This window comes from Cyrtonyx montezumae, unplaced genomic scaffold, assembly GCF_038088225.1.
Source record: "Cyrtonyx montezumae isolate F1298 unplaced genomic scaffold, pur_monq_1.0 scaffold_8, whole genome shotgun sequence".
In the NCBI taxonomy this organism is placed as follows: domain Eukaryota; kingdom Metazoa; phylum Chordata; class Aves; order Galliformes; family Odontophoridae; genus Cyrtonyx; species Cyrtonyx montezumae.
Window position 1 is genome coordinate 71110443 of NW_027072089.1, and position 16656 is coordinate 71127098.

The 16656-nt window shown below is 33.9% G+C and overlaps 1 protein-coding gene across 3 annotated transcripts in view; it reads right to left on the bottom strand.

Moving 5' to 3' along the window:
- The window catches only part of CDH18 (cadherin 18), a 155819-nt gene that overhangs the window by 59049 nt on the left and 80114 nt on the right, over window positions 1–16656 (bottom strand). For 2 of the 3 annotated variants that reach the window (XM_065752086.1, XM_065752087.1), the window contains exon 4: window positions 841–1008. In XM_065752086.1, the coding sequence (XP_065608158.1) occupies window positions 841–1008 (168 nt within the window). Of the gene's footprint in view, window positions 1–836; window positions 1009–16656 lie in introns of those variants that run through there. The other variant, XM_065752089.1, reaches the window with a different exon arrangement.

Sequence of the window (16656 nt, forward strand, 5' to 3'; positions counted from 1 at the left end):
ATTATGTTATACAAGGGCTCATGCAGTGTCTGAGTCCAGATTACAACATTCTTGTTGGCCCTGAGCCAATCGGCAAAGGGAGTAGGTTTTGCTATGCAATTTCATTCTGCCAGACTTTCAAATAAGTTGTCAACCAAATTCTGAGTACTTACCTGGCCCCAGATATTGTGTCAGATCAGTGTACACAAACTATCTGGATAAAAAAACGAGCTTCCTATTAGTGTTCACACCGAGATTTTCTAATGAGAGTACTCTGCCATATACTTTTACATACATGAATACAAGACTATTCAGTTTGACATAAACACTGACAAATCATTTAACTCAGAGAAGGACAGACTTCGCTGTAGTTCATCAATTGTGAACAGCTTAGGTTTTGATTGTCCATAATATAAAAAGTGATCTTAAGAGTTTGCAAGAGTTCAGAAAAGGAGACAGAAGAAGGAAAATGATATATGTATATGGAAACAGCCAAACGCATGACAGAACTGAACTTTGAATGTGTTACTTTTTGGGTTTTTTTGTACCATGGATTAACAGAAAAGACTGGATAACAACCCACGTGCTACAAGAGTATTTACTTGTCTCTCATCTCTCTCAGTGTTTAATTGAAAGAAATCTTCATTGGTTCCAGTATTTCAGTTGTGCCATACCTGTGCTTCATATGAAATCAGGAGATAATTTAAACAATTAGGAAAAACAGTATTGGTGAAATCATACACTTCCTCAGTTGCCTTTTCCCCATGAATTTGAATTTTAATTGATTTCACTAATAGCTTCCTAATTCACTGATAATCAACACAATTTTCAAAACAAAATTTATACTGAAAATGTACATACTCTGAGGAAACCTGGGTGGATTGTCGTTGACATCAGTGAGTGTGATATTTACTGTTGTTGACCCTGACAGCCCTCCGACCTGCCCAGCCATATCTTTGGCTTGAATGACAACGGAATAATGCTCTCTGGCTTCCCTGTCCATGTTATGCAAGGCAGTCCTGATGACTCCTGTGGTGGAAAGAAAACAAACAAAAGAAAAGTAAAATGAGGATTAGCTTGTTCTAGCAAAGGGAAATGCTAAGCATAACTGTTCTTTTCAGGAAAGGTGGAAGAATGTAAGATTTTTTTTGTGGAAACACAAAGCTTCTCTGTAATCCAAATAAGCTGGGTTTAGCTGATATTCATGGTTAAAAGCCAACTGGTTGCCTCCTGTGTGTAAAAAAATAACGAATAATGGATTATATACAGAGATGTTTGAGAGTGTTTTTGAGTGCAAAAATGCCAGATGTTAGCTGGTCAACTTGTTTGAGAATACAAAAATAAAAATAAAAAAAAAACAACTACACAAAACCTACATAGGTTGCTCTGAAAGTAATGCCTTCTATTTGTTTCCATGAAAATTTCAATAAAAAGTACAATAGTTCCACCTGACAGAGCAAATTATCGGCTACAAAACACTGTTTTCCAACACAGTCATCACCAGTAGCTATAAATTTTTTGCCAGCAATGAACAAAAGCATGTATGCTGCCCTTGCAAAAATCAGCTCAAGCAGAGGTGAACTACTGTTGTTGCTGCTGAAATGTACTACCCAGTGCCTCACTGTGTTCACATCCACAGTCTGGTCTCCAACAATGTTCAGAAAGCATTGATGAATGTCAATGGCAGCCATTTTTTCCACAGGGAGGATTTCAATGGCACACCATTGCTTCATATGCACTCCCATGTCAGTTGCCATTTCACATGGCAACAAAATATAATGGGATATTGGTGGGTAGGTTTGACTTCTACTGTCATACCACCAACATCTAACTCTGACACTGTGGGCCAACACAGATAGAAGGCATCACTTCTGGATCAGCTCTCATATTTAAGAACAAATATATTAGCATATTAAAAAAAAAAATTATTCCAACATTCCTAAAATGCACTATCTCAGTTACAATAACTGTTTAAATACCTACTTAATACTACTAGCAATTGAGAATTCATACTTCAGAGGAGAAGCCCCAGATTCCTATCTTTTAAATAAAAGTTAGTTTTGGAATAAAGCCACTTACCTTTTAAAAGTACTCCAAACGTATACTTTCTTAACTTATTAATCATGCACACTTATCTTCGTAAGTGTAAATTATTTAATAATTCTATGTGAAGTGAAAGATAAGGTTTATTGTTTTCACTACTGTACAGAGAGAAAAGTAAAACTGAGTAAGACAAAAATTCTATTTATCTTTATGCATCACAACCAGAAATTTATCTTAACATTCAGTTTGCACAAGCAAAGATTACAATAACAGAGTAACAGTCAACGCTGTGGGTTCGTTCCAGTGTTGGTATATCTTTAGTTCACACTGATGTCTGTAAATTGTAATTTATTTCATCACAGACTGACAGAAACTTCATGGAGTTCAATAAATGTAAATGTCAAGTGCTTTGAGAGGGAAGGACTAAGGCGAGGCCCCACCAGTCCATGCTCTGGATAGATCAGCTGGAAAATGCAATTGAAAAAAGGCAGTTGTAAGAAAATTCAGGTTTCTAAAGTACTCAATCGCTGCTGATTACTTAAAATTCCCCAAAGGTTTCAGCATCTGGAAATGTTTTGATTTAACCTGGCAGGAGCTCAGCACCAGCTGCTTGCTCACTCCCCCCTCCTAGAGAAATTGAAATAAAAAGCTACTTACTGAGAAGTTAAAAGAAAAAAATAATAGTATTAGTAATTATAATAGTTTATATATCCAAACAAAGTGATGCACAATTCAATTGCTCACTACCTGCCTACTAATGCCCAGCCAGACCCTGAGCAGCAGCTGTAGCACATTCCCATGGCCTATTTGCTACTATTTTATAGTTTATTTTTCATGATGTCATCTAGTATGCACTAACTCTTTGGCCAGTTTAGGTCAGCTGTCCTGGTTCTCTCTCCTCAAAGCTCCTTGTGCTCCCTCAGCCCCCCTCCCCATCAGGATATCACAAGAAGTTGAAATATATTTGGCTTTGTGCAGCCATTGCTCAGCAACACCTAAAACATCAGTGTGTTACGAACACTGTCCTTCTCCCAAAGCCAAAACATAGCATCAAGCGAGATAACAAAGAAAAACTCAACAACGTCACAAAATTTAAACCAGGACAGATGGGACAGTGCAAGTATTTCCCTTAAATTATAAAAACAAGTGAGGAAAACAAACAAACAAATGTATTTAGCTGTAATGATCTGAAATTAATCACACCTTATTGGTTGACTCTTCCAAAGCAAACAAAAGTTTCATATTCAGTTTATAACTGAGTATTTATTTTCAACAAAATCAATCATAGAATCCTTAGAGTTGTAGGGGACCACTGAATGCCATCTAGTCCAACTCCCCTACAATGAACAGGGACATCCACAGCTAGATCAGACTGCCCGGGGCCTTACTCAACCTCATCCATCCTCAGCTTGAAAGTCTCCAAGGATAGAGTATCAACCAATAAGCTTCACAAAATCTGATCCTACCGCACTGGAATTTTATTTTGCAAAAAGAAATGTAAACTTAAAACAAGTTACTTTTGAGGTAGCAATTGCCCCTGAATTTCAGTGTATTTGGTTAAAAGCTAATACAGCACACAAGAAGGCAGAAAGTTCACGCTAAAGAGGGACGTCTGCCTATCTAAAACTGCAAGCCAAGAATTTGAAGAAGAAAACTGTCACAGGCCTTATAAATTTAAATATATTTTGAGTCTGGTATTGTTAGGCACTACTTATACCCTGTTAACAGGCTACTTCTTGGCTATGCTTCCAGTATTTATTTATCTTTATTAAAAAGGGAAATCAAGAATAAAAATTAAGATGTATTCATCATTACAGAAACTCCCGCATACTGTTTCTGGTATTAAGGAAAGACTTTTGACAGTTGCATTAAAAACTGCATACACGATGTGGAAGTTTAGATCATGAAGCAGAGTTGTGGACACAGCTCTGGATCTTTTGACTACCTAGTCTAGTCATACGAATTTCCATCTTAAACTATGTGAGATCTGCTTTCCCACATGGAAGGCTACTCCAGGACACATTTTTTCCTCAAACTTGTCTGAATTTATACACCTCTAAATCATAGCATTTTTTGTTGTTTTATTCTTTTCCTTGATAATTTCTTGTCTTGAATTGTACATTTCTCAATTTGAGTTTATCATTCTTGACCATTAATGACCAGATACTTCCTTGCATTACAGGTCAGATTTTATAACCACAGTTACCAATTACAGCTTATATTTTCATTTCATTTTTCAGATTGCACACACGGGTGGTTTACCTAAGACAAGAGCTTCTCAGGACTTTCTTCACCAGTGATATTTCTAAATTAATGAGACCAGAGTTATTGTGTTCCTATAATTAACCCTGTAGCATGGTGTTTCATTACGTTCTTCTTGCTCTTGACATCAAAGACAAAGTTCTTACTCTTTCCTCACAACTCCCAAATATTTTTTGGCATAAAAAGATTTCCTAATAACAGTCATCCATTTATCCTCCGAAGATCAGACAAAATTGACCAAGAACATTATAGTGTCAAGCTCTTAAAAAAAAGATTGAAGTCTACTATTCTGGATGTCTTCTTTCCTTTTACCCAACACACTGATTTGAGAAAGAACAGAAAATATTTTTATTTTTGTAAGTTTTATTTCATTCTCTAATCAGACTCTCCAAATCCATTTTTAATAGTTTACTACAGAAATCAAGATATTTTAGTCAAGTGCAGACAATTATTAAGAAAATGTCTGCCACAATCAAGTGTTTAATTGTGCATTTATTGAAGTTTTAATTATATTCTTACCTGACAGTGTGATGCACTTGAAGTAATTTAACTTATTGCTTTTATGTAAGAACTTACTTCAGGTTCAATAACCAATGTACAAATTTAGTCAGCTTTATCTTACAGCCTATTCCTGGAAGATATGCAAATAGAACTTTAGCTCAAAGGTTTTCTACCTAGTGAAAAATAAATAAATAAATAAGATAAAATGCTTTAATGACAATCTAATTTGTCATGTACAATTAAGGGGGTTTTTTTTGTTTGTTTGTATGTTTGTTGTTTTTTTGTATTTGAAAATATCCATCATACTGTCACATCCTGCTATCAGATGAGATTTTCTGAAGGGTCAATAGATCTTACTGGATCTATTATGCTCTTGTTTATATTTGTCTGTCTTCTCATAAACATAGCCACTAAACTGACTGTGTAACTTTTACTAATTACTGAGAAAAGAGAAATGCTACAGATGGCAATTTCATGAGTATTACTCTTATTTTTCAAACAAAAATATCTAATTTTATACTTGTGTTGATTTAAGCTATGTAGCTAGCTTTTCATTTTGACTTAATGTTCTGAATAAATTATATATACTAACACACATTTCAAAATCTAGTACTATTCTACCTTGAGAGAAATTGACATATTCCCTTTATGAGAATGAAGCAGGACTATTGTGGGTTTTGACTTTCAATTTATTATTAGTGATTAAACCCTCTTCATAAATCTTAATAAATAACAGCCTGAATTTAGAAAGTAAAAAAAATCTTCTGCCAAAGCCTCCCAAATTAAGGAACTGGAAGAGATCTTCACTGATTGAGCAGAACATACACCAATTTATGTGGCAAATGCAAGGATGCCAAATGTAATCATAGCATCTTCCACTATTTTCATAATGTATAACATAATCAAATGAATTAAATTAAGAATCTGCTGCCATGCTGCATGCCAGCAATCACAGAAGAAACACAAATCTGCCACACAGAATTGCTGCAAATCAAAGGAATATATAATATAGAAATACCATAGCAACTGGCCACCCTCTATTTGAGCAAGAAGCTGTTATTCTTTCTCTTGTCAATACTTAAAGCATATGCATATAGCTTCCAAATTTGTCACTTCTGATCAATTAGAATTGTTCAGATTTTCTGAAAAAAAGTAAATTTTTTCTCAGCATCTGGTAAGCTGGTTGAATCAGGACTCTACCATTAGGAATGTTTTACCACTGAAATGCTGTACATGTTCCATTGACTTCAGAGCACTGCTATTTCCAAATCACTGCCCTTTGGAAAGGTATTTACTGGATTTAGCAGTATTGGATTGCTGGTTTATTCCACTCCGATTATAGTTATTCGTGCAAACATTAACTCTTCCCTTTGGCTCAGAAACCTACATTAAAGTTATCAGCTAATACAGCATTGAAATAAAACCAACATTTTGGTGCAAATCTCAGTATCTAATAATATAAATGATTAGCCTGCTGCACTGACATTTCTATGCTGCCTTCATACTCAAATTCTTTCATCAAACCTAGGCCTGGCGTGACTCTATATGGCTATAAAGATAGGGGGATATTTTATTTCATTTTTCTGTTGAAACAGCTCAAACACAGCTCTCTAGGCCTAATGACTTCTGTGCAGTAAACTTGAGTTTATAGCACATCTCCAGTGGTAGTTGGTAAGTTGTCTGGCAGTAAACTGAAGTCTGGTGTATAATTATTTGTGTTTCTGTTTTGTAGCAAGAAAGAGTTAAACTCGATGAGTAAAATGGGTTGATAACATAGTATATTGAAGATAGTAATGTTTCTTTTTAACAGAAAAATGAAGATGGAACAGAATGAGATGCTCCTACCATAATAATGATACACAAAAATATCGACTCATTAAATTTTGTTGGGAACAGTATGACGTGAAGCATCAATTCTGTAAATGTTTCCAAGTTCAAGGGAACATCTTAGAATTGTAGAATCAAATATATCTCCACTGGTTGCCATCAATGTTCAAAAGGTTCAGTGTCAATGGCAGCCATTTTTTCCACAGGGAGTATTTCAATAGCATACCATTGCTCCATACACACTCCCATATCAGATGCCATTTTGTGAAACTGCCCCTCGGTTGCCATGTTTCACATTGCAACAAAATGTAATGGAATATTGGTGGGAAGGTCTGAATTCTACTGTCATATCACCAGCATCTGTCTCTGACATTTTGGGCTGGCACAATAAGATAGAAGACATCACTTTGGGAGCAGCTGACATATAACAGGTTACTTCAATTGTTTAATGTCATTTTGCTGGGATTGAATTAGTGGTTCTTCCATGGCTCTGAAGAAAGATATAGTTAGAAGTAAACAGGTCTCAACAGTCATTTTTTTAACTTCAAGAATATAGCAGTCAAATTCTGATGTGTTCTTGTTAAAGCAGTATGGATGTGTGTTAGGTAAAGCAGCCCTAGGCAATTCTTTTCCTTTTCTGAAAAAGAAGTTTTGGATTTTTTGACAACTTAGTTAAAATACATATTCAAAACTGAACAGTAGTCTAGGGAAAAAAAACAGAACAAACAAACAACAAAAATAAAACCACACCAAAACAACAAAAGCAAAGCCAGGAGAAAAAAGAAAAAGAAAAGAATGATGATTGCTGAAAGCCCGTGATTAGTTAATATTGCCTGTGTAATGGAATACTTACATTATTATGCCCAAGATAACTGCATATCAAAATAAATATATCCTGATACAGGTATACAAAACAACTAATGTATCACTTTAATGTTGTTTGGTTATTCAAACTTTCTCCATTACAGATTACTTGTCATGTTGACAAGCATAAGGATCAAGCATATGATGTGTACATGAACATAAGGAAAGGGCAAAAAACACTGTAAAGGTGGGAAATTATTCATTAAGGGTGATTTCTTCACAATGTGAACTTGGGGTTGCATTTAATCCGTTAAAGACCTTATGACACTTGAGAAGAACAAAACAATTATGTAGAAAGGGGATGCTTCAGTAACTGCTGAACACAGCAGATGGGAATTAAGTACTAAAACCTTCTGAAAGGAAATCCCATTTGACAAGAAAGAGCTTAGAATTACGTGAAGACTGATTGCTTATATTCACCAGCTTTGAAATACCACTATCTTAGAAAAGAAATAGTGTTTATGACTAGTATCAAACACCGCTTCTTTTAATATGCCTACATGTCCACATACACGAAAATCTTTTTAATTTGTAGTTCGAATGAAATGACAACAACAGAGAGCTCAAGGTTAAAAACACCAACATTTCACTCATAATCCACAGATCCTCCATAACAGAAAGGAAAATCGATTGAATCACAGACATTACTTTATATTTCTCATCTATTATAATTAAATTAGACTTCCATGCAAATTTAACTTTTTGTCTTTAAGAAGCATATGAGAATGTATCTAAATAATTTGAGATAATTAACATAGTTGCCCATGAAGTTGAATAATATTGTGATTTCTTTTCAAGCAAGTCACCTTGATAAAGAGGGACAAGGAGACAATGATTATTAGCCTGACAAAAAAGCTTTTGAATAAGGTCAAAATAGCATCCAGCTAATTAAAATCTGAATGCAGCCACACAGTCTTGGAAAAAATCCACATTGAACAGAATTTCATATGCTGACTAATTTAATTACTATTGACAGACAGCGTCTAGGTTTATAATTCAGATTGTCTGTTAGTAAGAAAGCTTGCTTAGCCAACAGACCAAGGTTTTACATGACTGTGCTTTTTTTCTACTCTTGACACTTACTCATGACATACCCATGAGCATGACAATCTCAATGCATAACTGTCCCATATGTAGACTGTTAAGAACCTTATAGCAATATAGCTTAATTTATATGTAGGAATAAGGTACTTAGATTTTGACATTATAAATAAGCATACTTAAATGCTGACTAAACTTCAAGAGCAAGTGAAATACAGTGAGACTGATGTCAATGTGGGAACGAAAGAAGATTTTCATTTATAACCTAGGTACTCAAATAACAATGAAAATAATTATGCTCCATGTGATGTTATTGTGGCCTTGCAAGCTAATGACTATTCAAATAAAAACCACCAAATTTAATTATCAGCAAAATAAAATCAGCAAAAATTGTTCAACTTAAAAATTTAGCACAACTGAATGTAACCATCTATACATTTAAAACTACATACATACATATAAGTGAAAATGATTACATATATGATTAATAGAAGGAAAAATCTTAGAACCAAAATTTAACTTATATTTTCTGAAAGAAAAACAAAAAACCTCATCTTAAAAAAAAGGAACACTGAAATCTTAGTACTTACAAAGTTCCAATCTATTGAAAAATCAAAGTTCAAACTCCACATAGAAGAAATGTGTAAGACAGAATGCTGACTAAAGAACAACGGGAGTTAATAGATATTTTTAATGCTGAAAATGTGCAAACAGCGCATTTTCCACAACTTTTTTTTGCACGTATAAAATAGAATGATTTTATATATACAAAATTTAAAGATACGCTATATTAAAACTTCTGATACGCATGTGCACAAATGTTATTTCCTTTCTTAGACCTAATACTCACAGAATCTTTGCCTATTAGGTGACATAAATGGTAGTTATTTACTTCTGTTGCAATTCAGTTGGGATGCATTTATCTGAGAGTTAGATACTGATTTGGTCTGAGTAAAGACAAATCTCCACCTAGAGGCATAATAAATCATATAGTTGGCTGAGAATAGTAGTCTGTGTAGTTCCATTGCTATGAGTGCACTGCTATCGAGAAAACAACTACTGAATTAGTGAAGTGCTGCAGTATGTTGAAAAGAGACACCCTCACACTGAAGTGAACTGAAAAAGCATCAAAATAATCACACAAAATACAGATATGATTGCTTCATGACAACACACAGATTTAAAAAGTTGTGTTTCCGATTTGACTGAATACATTATTGTGCAAGGTGATCACCCTCTGCCTGAATATAAATATTGAAAACACTTCTATGTTAAAACTGAAGTTTGCCTGCAATTGAAATGATTCTGCATTGAGATAAAGCAAAAATCTGAAAATACAAAAGTCTCCCCTTAAATACTCTTACTGAATACTAACACTTCTGGGAATAACTTCAGATGTACTTAGTCTTCAGCTTTGGGAAAGCCAGGACTTTGCTGCAGATCCCATTTAGATTCAAGAAAGCAACTTTATTAACCAAGTCACAGACACCACAGTTTTATGCAAACTTCTATGCTAAGTGCTGGAAAATAAACAAATAAACAGAAGTAAAAATAAATAAAATCATCTTTCTTCTTCCTACCTGCCATTTTCATCCACAGTTACTGAAAAAATGTAATAGCTTTCACAAGATACGTTCCAATTTCTGTTATTTCTTTGAGAAGATAATAAAGCCTATCAACTTAGAACTTGATTTATTTGATCAACTGGCAATCAGCTTTATAAACTGCACTGATCTACGTGACGTCTTCAGATGAACACATGTATATATTTGCAAAACAAAGGCATAAGTATGCCTTTTAAAGCTCAATGTAGATAAATTAAAATACACAGATTCAACTAAAGATTATCAAGCCTGAGTAACTGGTATGTATCTTTTAAGTGCTTCACACTTTATACAGTTTGACTGTATTTTGTCAGCTTAACATATTACAGTATTTCAAACCTGCACTGAATCAGCATTAGCCATTTAAATATTTGACAAAATGCAATCTTGAATAAAGATGAAGATGTGAAATTCAAATTTTTACAGACAAATATTTGGGAAGATGTGGAAAAAAAATGAAACAATTGCTGGAAATTTCCACCGACCTTTCAAAAATAAGATTTTCCTAAGACTGATACCTTGAATGAGTTTATTTGTCTGCGTAATTTATTTGTGATCTCACAGGCAATAGAACAGATAAGCAGCAGTGCTATGAAGTTTTTTTTCCTTCTCTATTATTATTTGAAGAAGAATTATATCCTTCGCAAATGTTTGCCTCATGCAGGCCTGGAATGAACAAAAATGGGGATGTTAATATTATCTAACTGTCCTTTCCACAAGAATTAAGATTTCCTAAAATTGTATCTATTTTCTCATTTCTTTTTAATGAATCCACAGTACAGTAATATAGAGAAAAGATAATAGGATAACATAATAATAGATGAACCATTTAGAATGAAGTCAGTGACTGTTTAGCAAATGTATGTTCTAAGTAGTGACAGGAATTAATATGCCAAACTAAAACGGAGATTCAGAGCAGTATACCAGTTTTTGCTCTATATATTATTCGCCATGTTACTTTAATCAAAAGAAGCACTGAAACATATCATTTTCCTGGAGTTTTCTTTGTATATGCTTGCAGAGGAAGACTCCTCTAAACTCCACCTACAATGGTAAGCTTCCAATGTAGCTCAGTTCTCCAGAGTGACCGTAGGTAATATGAAAATATATCAAAAGCAACTTAAATGTACTTACATATATGGTAACTGGTAAGTAAATAAATGTTTTAAGAAGAGCATTTCATTTCATGTACCAAGTTAGAACCTGTAAAAATCAATGGGATCAGGTCAGCCATAGTAAATCCTAATTCAAGTGGACAGCAGCTTTCCTTGCACAGAAAATGCAGCAATTATGATTTGCCATGTTTGGAATGGTAAAGTGTTTTTCTTGTCTGCTCTTCTTAAGATCTTAACACATACATAGAATGAAGATACATAGAATGAAGCAGGAGCTCACATTGTTGATCTCAATCTAGTGTAAATCCACACACTTCAAATAAAGATAATGCAGCTGCAATGATCTACAACAATAAATAATCTTATCTTTTATTTTTAGTTGAAAAAGCTTATTACTATGATTAGGGCTAAGTTGTCAACACAGTACTCTAGTTGATGAATTTTCACACTTCACCTATTAATAGCAAGAGGAGCAGATGTTAGTGAAGGTTGCCATTATGAGAAAGCTCCTGAAAAGCTGGCCAAAAATGGAATTTTTTTAATCCTATTATGTTAATACCATTATGTTTTCTGCATGCCTATTTGGGCCATTACCTTTCTCTTAGGCAGTTCAATTAACTTCTCTTTACTTCTACTCACAATCATACATTTTCTTTCACGTTTGTATTTAAGACAGTAAGGAATTTTACCATTCTGTGGTATCAGAGAGAACTCGGTGCACCTGAGATCTGCTACAGCCACAAAATGGTGCTTGAATACACAACATGCAATAATTATCAAAAAAGACTTTATAAGCAATGTATTTCTGCTGATGAAGTGCATCTTTTGAGACAAGCTGTAAATAAACCAACACTAAGAGTGTAACTGGAAGAAAGCTCAGTTACTATAAATCATCCTGAATGTAGAAAATTAAAAAGGTTTATGTTGGGAAATGTCTATGAAGTACAGTTTATTTCCTGGATATAGTGTAGTTAGTTGCAGGAAAGTTAGTTGCTGTAACATTCAGGAAAGTGAAAATTCAAATGAATCATATATATTTTAAGTATTTCAGACTTGAATAAATGACATCTAAATTCTGCTGCATTTAAGAAGTTTGGCTGGATATGTTACAAAACTTAACTTCCAATATATATTTGTCTAGAAAATTGCAATGGTGCTGCTTCAGCACTGGTAGAGGTTGAATATTTAAGTCCGCAATACCTTCTTAGTTTTGAGTAAGACTTTTAGTACACTTGAAAAAGCCAGTTTTACTGAGGAACATTTTCCTATGCATAGGACAGTTGTCAGCTTGACCTCAGAGAACAGAGTATCCTAAGAAATCCTTTTTAATACTTCCCAAACTTAGTAAGAGGCAGCATTCTAAGTGTTAAAGTCTGAAGAGTAAAACTCAAAACATATTTTGACATGCATAAAACTTTTGCATTGTGATCCATTACAGTTATAGAATATCACTTAGATTGTTTATGAACTGTTTTACAAAAACCATTTACAAGAAGATTGGAGAACAGACTTTTATAACCCTTTCTAGAAGATATCATTTATCAAATGGCAAATGGCACACAAATCCTCAGAATCTTAAGAAAATTTAATGGGATACACATACATAGTTTGCAAAGGACACAACTATATCACTCTGCTTTGAATGTATTAATATATTTTTCAAGAACAATTTTCTAAAAGCTGTCTCCAAGCATTAGATCTTCTATTTTTTGCTCCCACCACTATGAAATCCCTGCAAAATAGTTTTCCTTACACAATAGCAAGACAATGTAGATAAAACCAGTAATTTCCAAGCATAAATGTCTGAAAACAGTCATTTAAAAACATAGCCTCAAAATAAATGTGCCCACTTATATCTGAGAAATCATACCTAACACTAGGCAATGATATTTCAAAATACTGACTACACCATTAGTTCCCTGTATCTAAAAGATTGATTTACAGCAGAATACAAGTCACAGGATTAAAGAGTCTGTTTACTATATAAAGCATGGGAAAATTAATAGCGTTTATACACCTTACTACAGAAAATAAAATAACTGAGGGTTCCATCATTTATTATGCCGTATCTTGGATGATGTTACCATTTAGGACCATCTGATACTCTTAGTAACTATATTTACAGTTTGTGACAGCATGGTTAATAATACTTAAATGGTTAGAATAAACTTAGTAGCATAGTCCAAGCATTCCAATTATGGCCACCTTCTCACTTAATGTCATGTGAAAATCATTAACTGGGACTACCCCCATCCAGAGGACTGACTGCGTGCCCACAACACCTAGTCCTGTGCAGAGCACTAGATGAACAAAATACAGTCCTCCTTATTCTATGTAAGTGTTCCTGGAAACTTTAAGAACTATTTGAAGCAAAGAGTAAAAGACACTTGTATATAACAGTCCCACATAAACACTACAACATTATAAATTCAGCTGTAAAGATGGCATGTTCATTTTCTATTGTAAGGCTCCTGTTATTATGAAGAATATAAAAAGATTGACTTGTCAAATCTGGGCATTCTTCATTAAATCTATCCTCTGAAACTGTACTAAGAACATTTTATAATTAGAGATCTGTTTACTGAGTGTAATATTTAAAGAGACACAAGCAGCAAACAGTGAGAAAATACAGTGAGAACTGAACCTCATCTCAAACTCCAAAGAGCTTAAGTTTTTTTCCCTTTACACGTCATATTTAAAAGGCTGAATTCCAGAGCTCCATTTTTATCCTTTCACGTACAGTGATACACAGGTTGAAGCCCTGGTTTCAGAAATATTTGAGTCCTAGTCAATCACTACATTAAGATTTTTCTCTCCTGACAGTCAGTGTTCTGACTGTCCAGCTATCCGCTTGCATAGAACACAATAATATGAAAATTATCTGCCTCTTAAGACCGCACTCAAGGATCCCTGTGGTCTCTGACATTAAACACAAATTTCTTATGCAAAAGCATGCCAATCCTGTAATTTATCAGAGGAAAAACATGATTCCCAGCAGCTGTACACTGGAAGATAGCCCCCAAGCATGAAATATAACAAATAATTTAAACCACTTAACAAGAGTCTTTACCTGAACGTTATGCAATTTTATTTTAAATATCTTCCTCGCTAACTTTTAAATGGCTAGAAAAATATCAGTGACTGTGGTAATGTTGCTGTTTGACAGGACTTGGTATAGCAGTGCATGCATTAAATAGTATAAAATGCAAACACTGCATATTTGAAAACAGAAGGTAAACTGAGCCCGGCTTGGCAAGTCCTCCTTTGGAAAGAAACTTCATAAGATACATACCAGAGAATTCTTTATTTACTGTGCATGAGTGACTGTCATTTTATTTTATCAGTTCATTTTTTATTTTTTAATTACTAGTCCTGTCATTATAAGCTATGCAACAGCTTTTTGACGTGCACTACACTTTCTGTGGAGGAAATTTGACCACTTTTAATGATGCAAACAATATATTATTTTACTATGTCTATATTTTAAAGGATGGTACCAATCAAATTGTGCAGCCTGGTGCACTAGAAGTGTTTATACAAATGACAGAAAAAGTTATTTCGCTGTCTTTCAGCTTTACTGTGAGCAATTATAAGTAACAAGAGGTCATCAGTGAACAGCACATTCAAGAACACAGCAAGTCTCATGAAATACTCTGATATTATGAAATACTTTATTACAGATATTCCTTCATAAAAAAACCTCTTATTTAGATTTTATTGCATCGTGCTACAAATATTTTTTGCGCTGTTAAGAAGGAATACTAGGTATACTGGCTTAAATTTTGGGTAATCCTTTGTGAATTCAGGACCTTGAGGATCACTTCCAACTCAGGTATGCTATGACTTTATGTCTTTGAGAAAAAAAAGAAAAAAAATTTCATCTGTCTTGTGAGCTAAGGAGAAAGCATTCTACAGAGAAAATCACCATGGCAGCAATGAAAACAAGATGAACTCTATCATCCCTATAATACAAATTGACCAGCTGGAATTATTCTCTTGCATATAGATGAACATAATCGAGTACTAGTTTCAAACATCAAGCCTTTCTGCCAGAAAGGTATCTACCCAAGTATAAAGTAAAAGAATGAAAGAGAAACAATGCAGGAGGAGCTATGTTTTCTTGTCCTGTGAAGGATAAACTATATTTGAAACACTCTCAACACACATTTGCCTACCATACTTTAAAGCTAGCTAAGAAAGCTGGCATTTCTTAATGAGGAAAATTCTTTTTGTCCTTTAATAATTCTTTTAAAATTTTCTTTAATATATATCCTGAATCTTACCAGTTAAAGTACAAATTCACAATTATTATTTTTTGCCTATTTTCTTAAAACAATTTCAAGGAAATACAAATGGGCTAGATTATGTATCATCATTTTTTTTTGTTTTGTTTTCCCTAGGCAGAGATTCAGTTAGTATTTTTATAATCAGAATCCACCTTTAAGACAAGTATCTTAAAAATAAATTTGTATACAAGCATGCTACCAAAGGATAGTACTATCTTCTCTTTTTTTCTCCATTTTAAACATTTCTAATGACAATAAAGACTAATTTGCTTTTTTTTAAATTATTTAGCACTGTGTCAGCTTTATCTATATTTCATGCTTTTCTCAGTAGTGATAACTGAGAAGAGTTAACTGTATCACACACTACATTCTAACATAAGGCTGTTGAGCAACACTGAAATCATTTTCCAAGCCATTAGGTGCATTCCCCACCTAAAAGACTTGTATGTTGATAATAGAATAGAGATTATTCAAATAAGTACATGCAGGTGGGAACTTGTAAAATGACGCTGCAAGTATAATAGATTTTCAGCCATCACTTATAATACTCTCTTTGAATGCAATGCTTGTTTTTGGTAAATTTCTCCTGTGCAGCTGGCATATCTCTACCCCACAATAACAGAGCACTTGGAGAGCCAAAAGAAGGAAACTGGATTCTGGTTGAACAAACTGAATTTCACAGAGAATTCTGGAGAGAATGGAAGGAGGAGACATAACATTTTTCAGAGCCAAATGATACAGTTTCTCTGGTATAAACAATATGACTATGTTTACATGAATAAGGAACTCTCAACTAGAAATAACAATCATTTGTTTCTCGATAAGTTGTGGCTTTGTGCCATTATCTCTATTCAACCATGCAGTGTTTCAAAACACATAAAAGAAATAAAATGTCTTGACATATACTTATGAAAAAAGGAATCAGGAGAGCTCAACTGTGGTTACGGCCAAAATGAGTAGCAAAAAATCCTCAAATCCTTAACTCTTCTGATGCATTTTCAACGCCTGTCCATTCAACTCTTTAAAATCTATGATTTTCCAAAACCTAACAGGTTCACAATTCATATGCAAAAAACTATAATGGTTGTTTGCAATAGATACTGCAGCAAATGAAATGACAGTGTTGTACAGAAA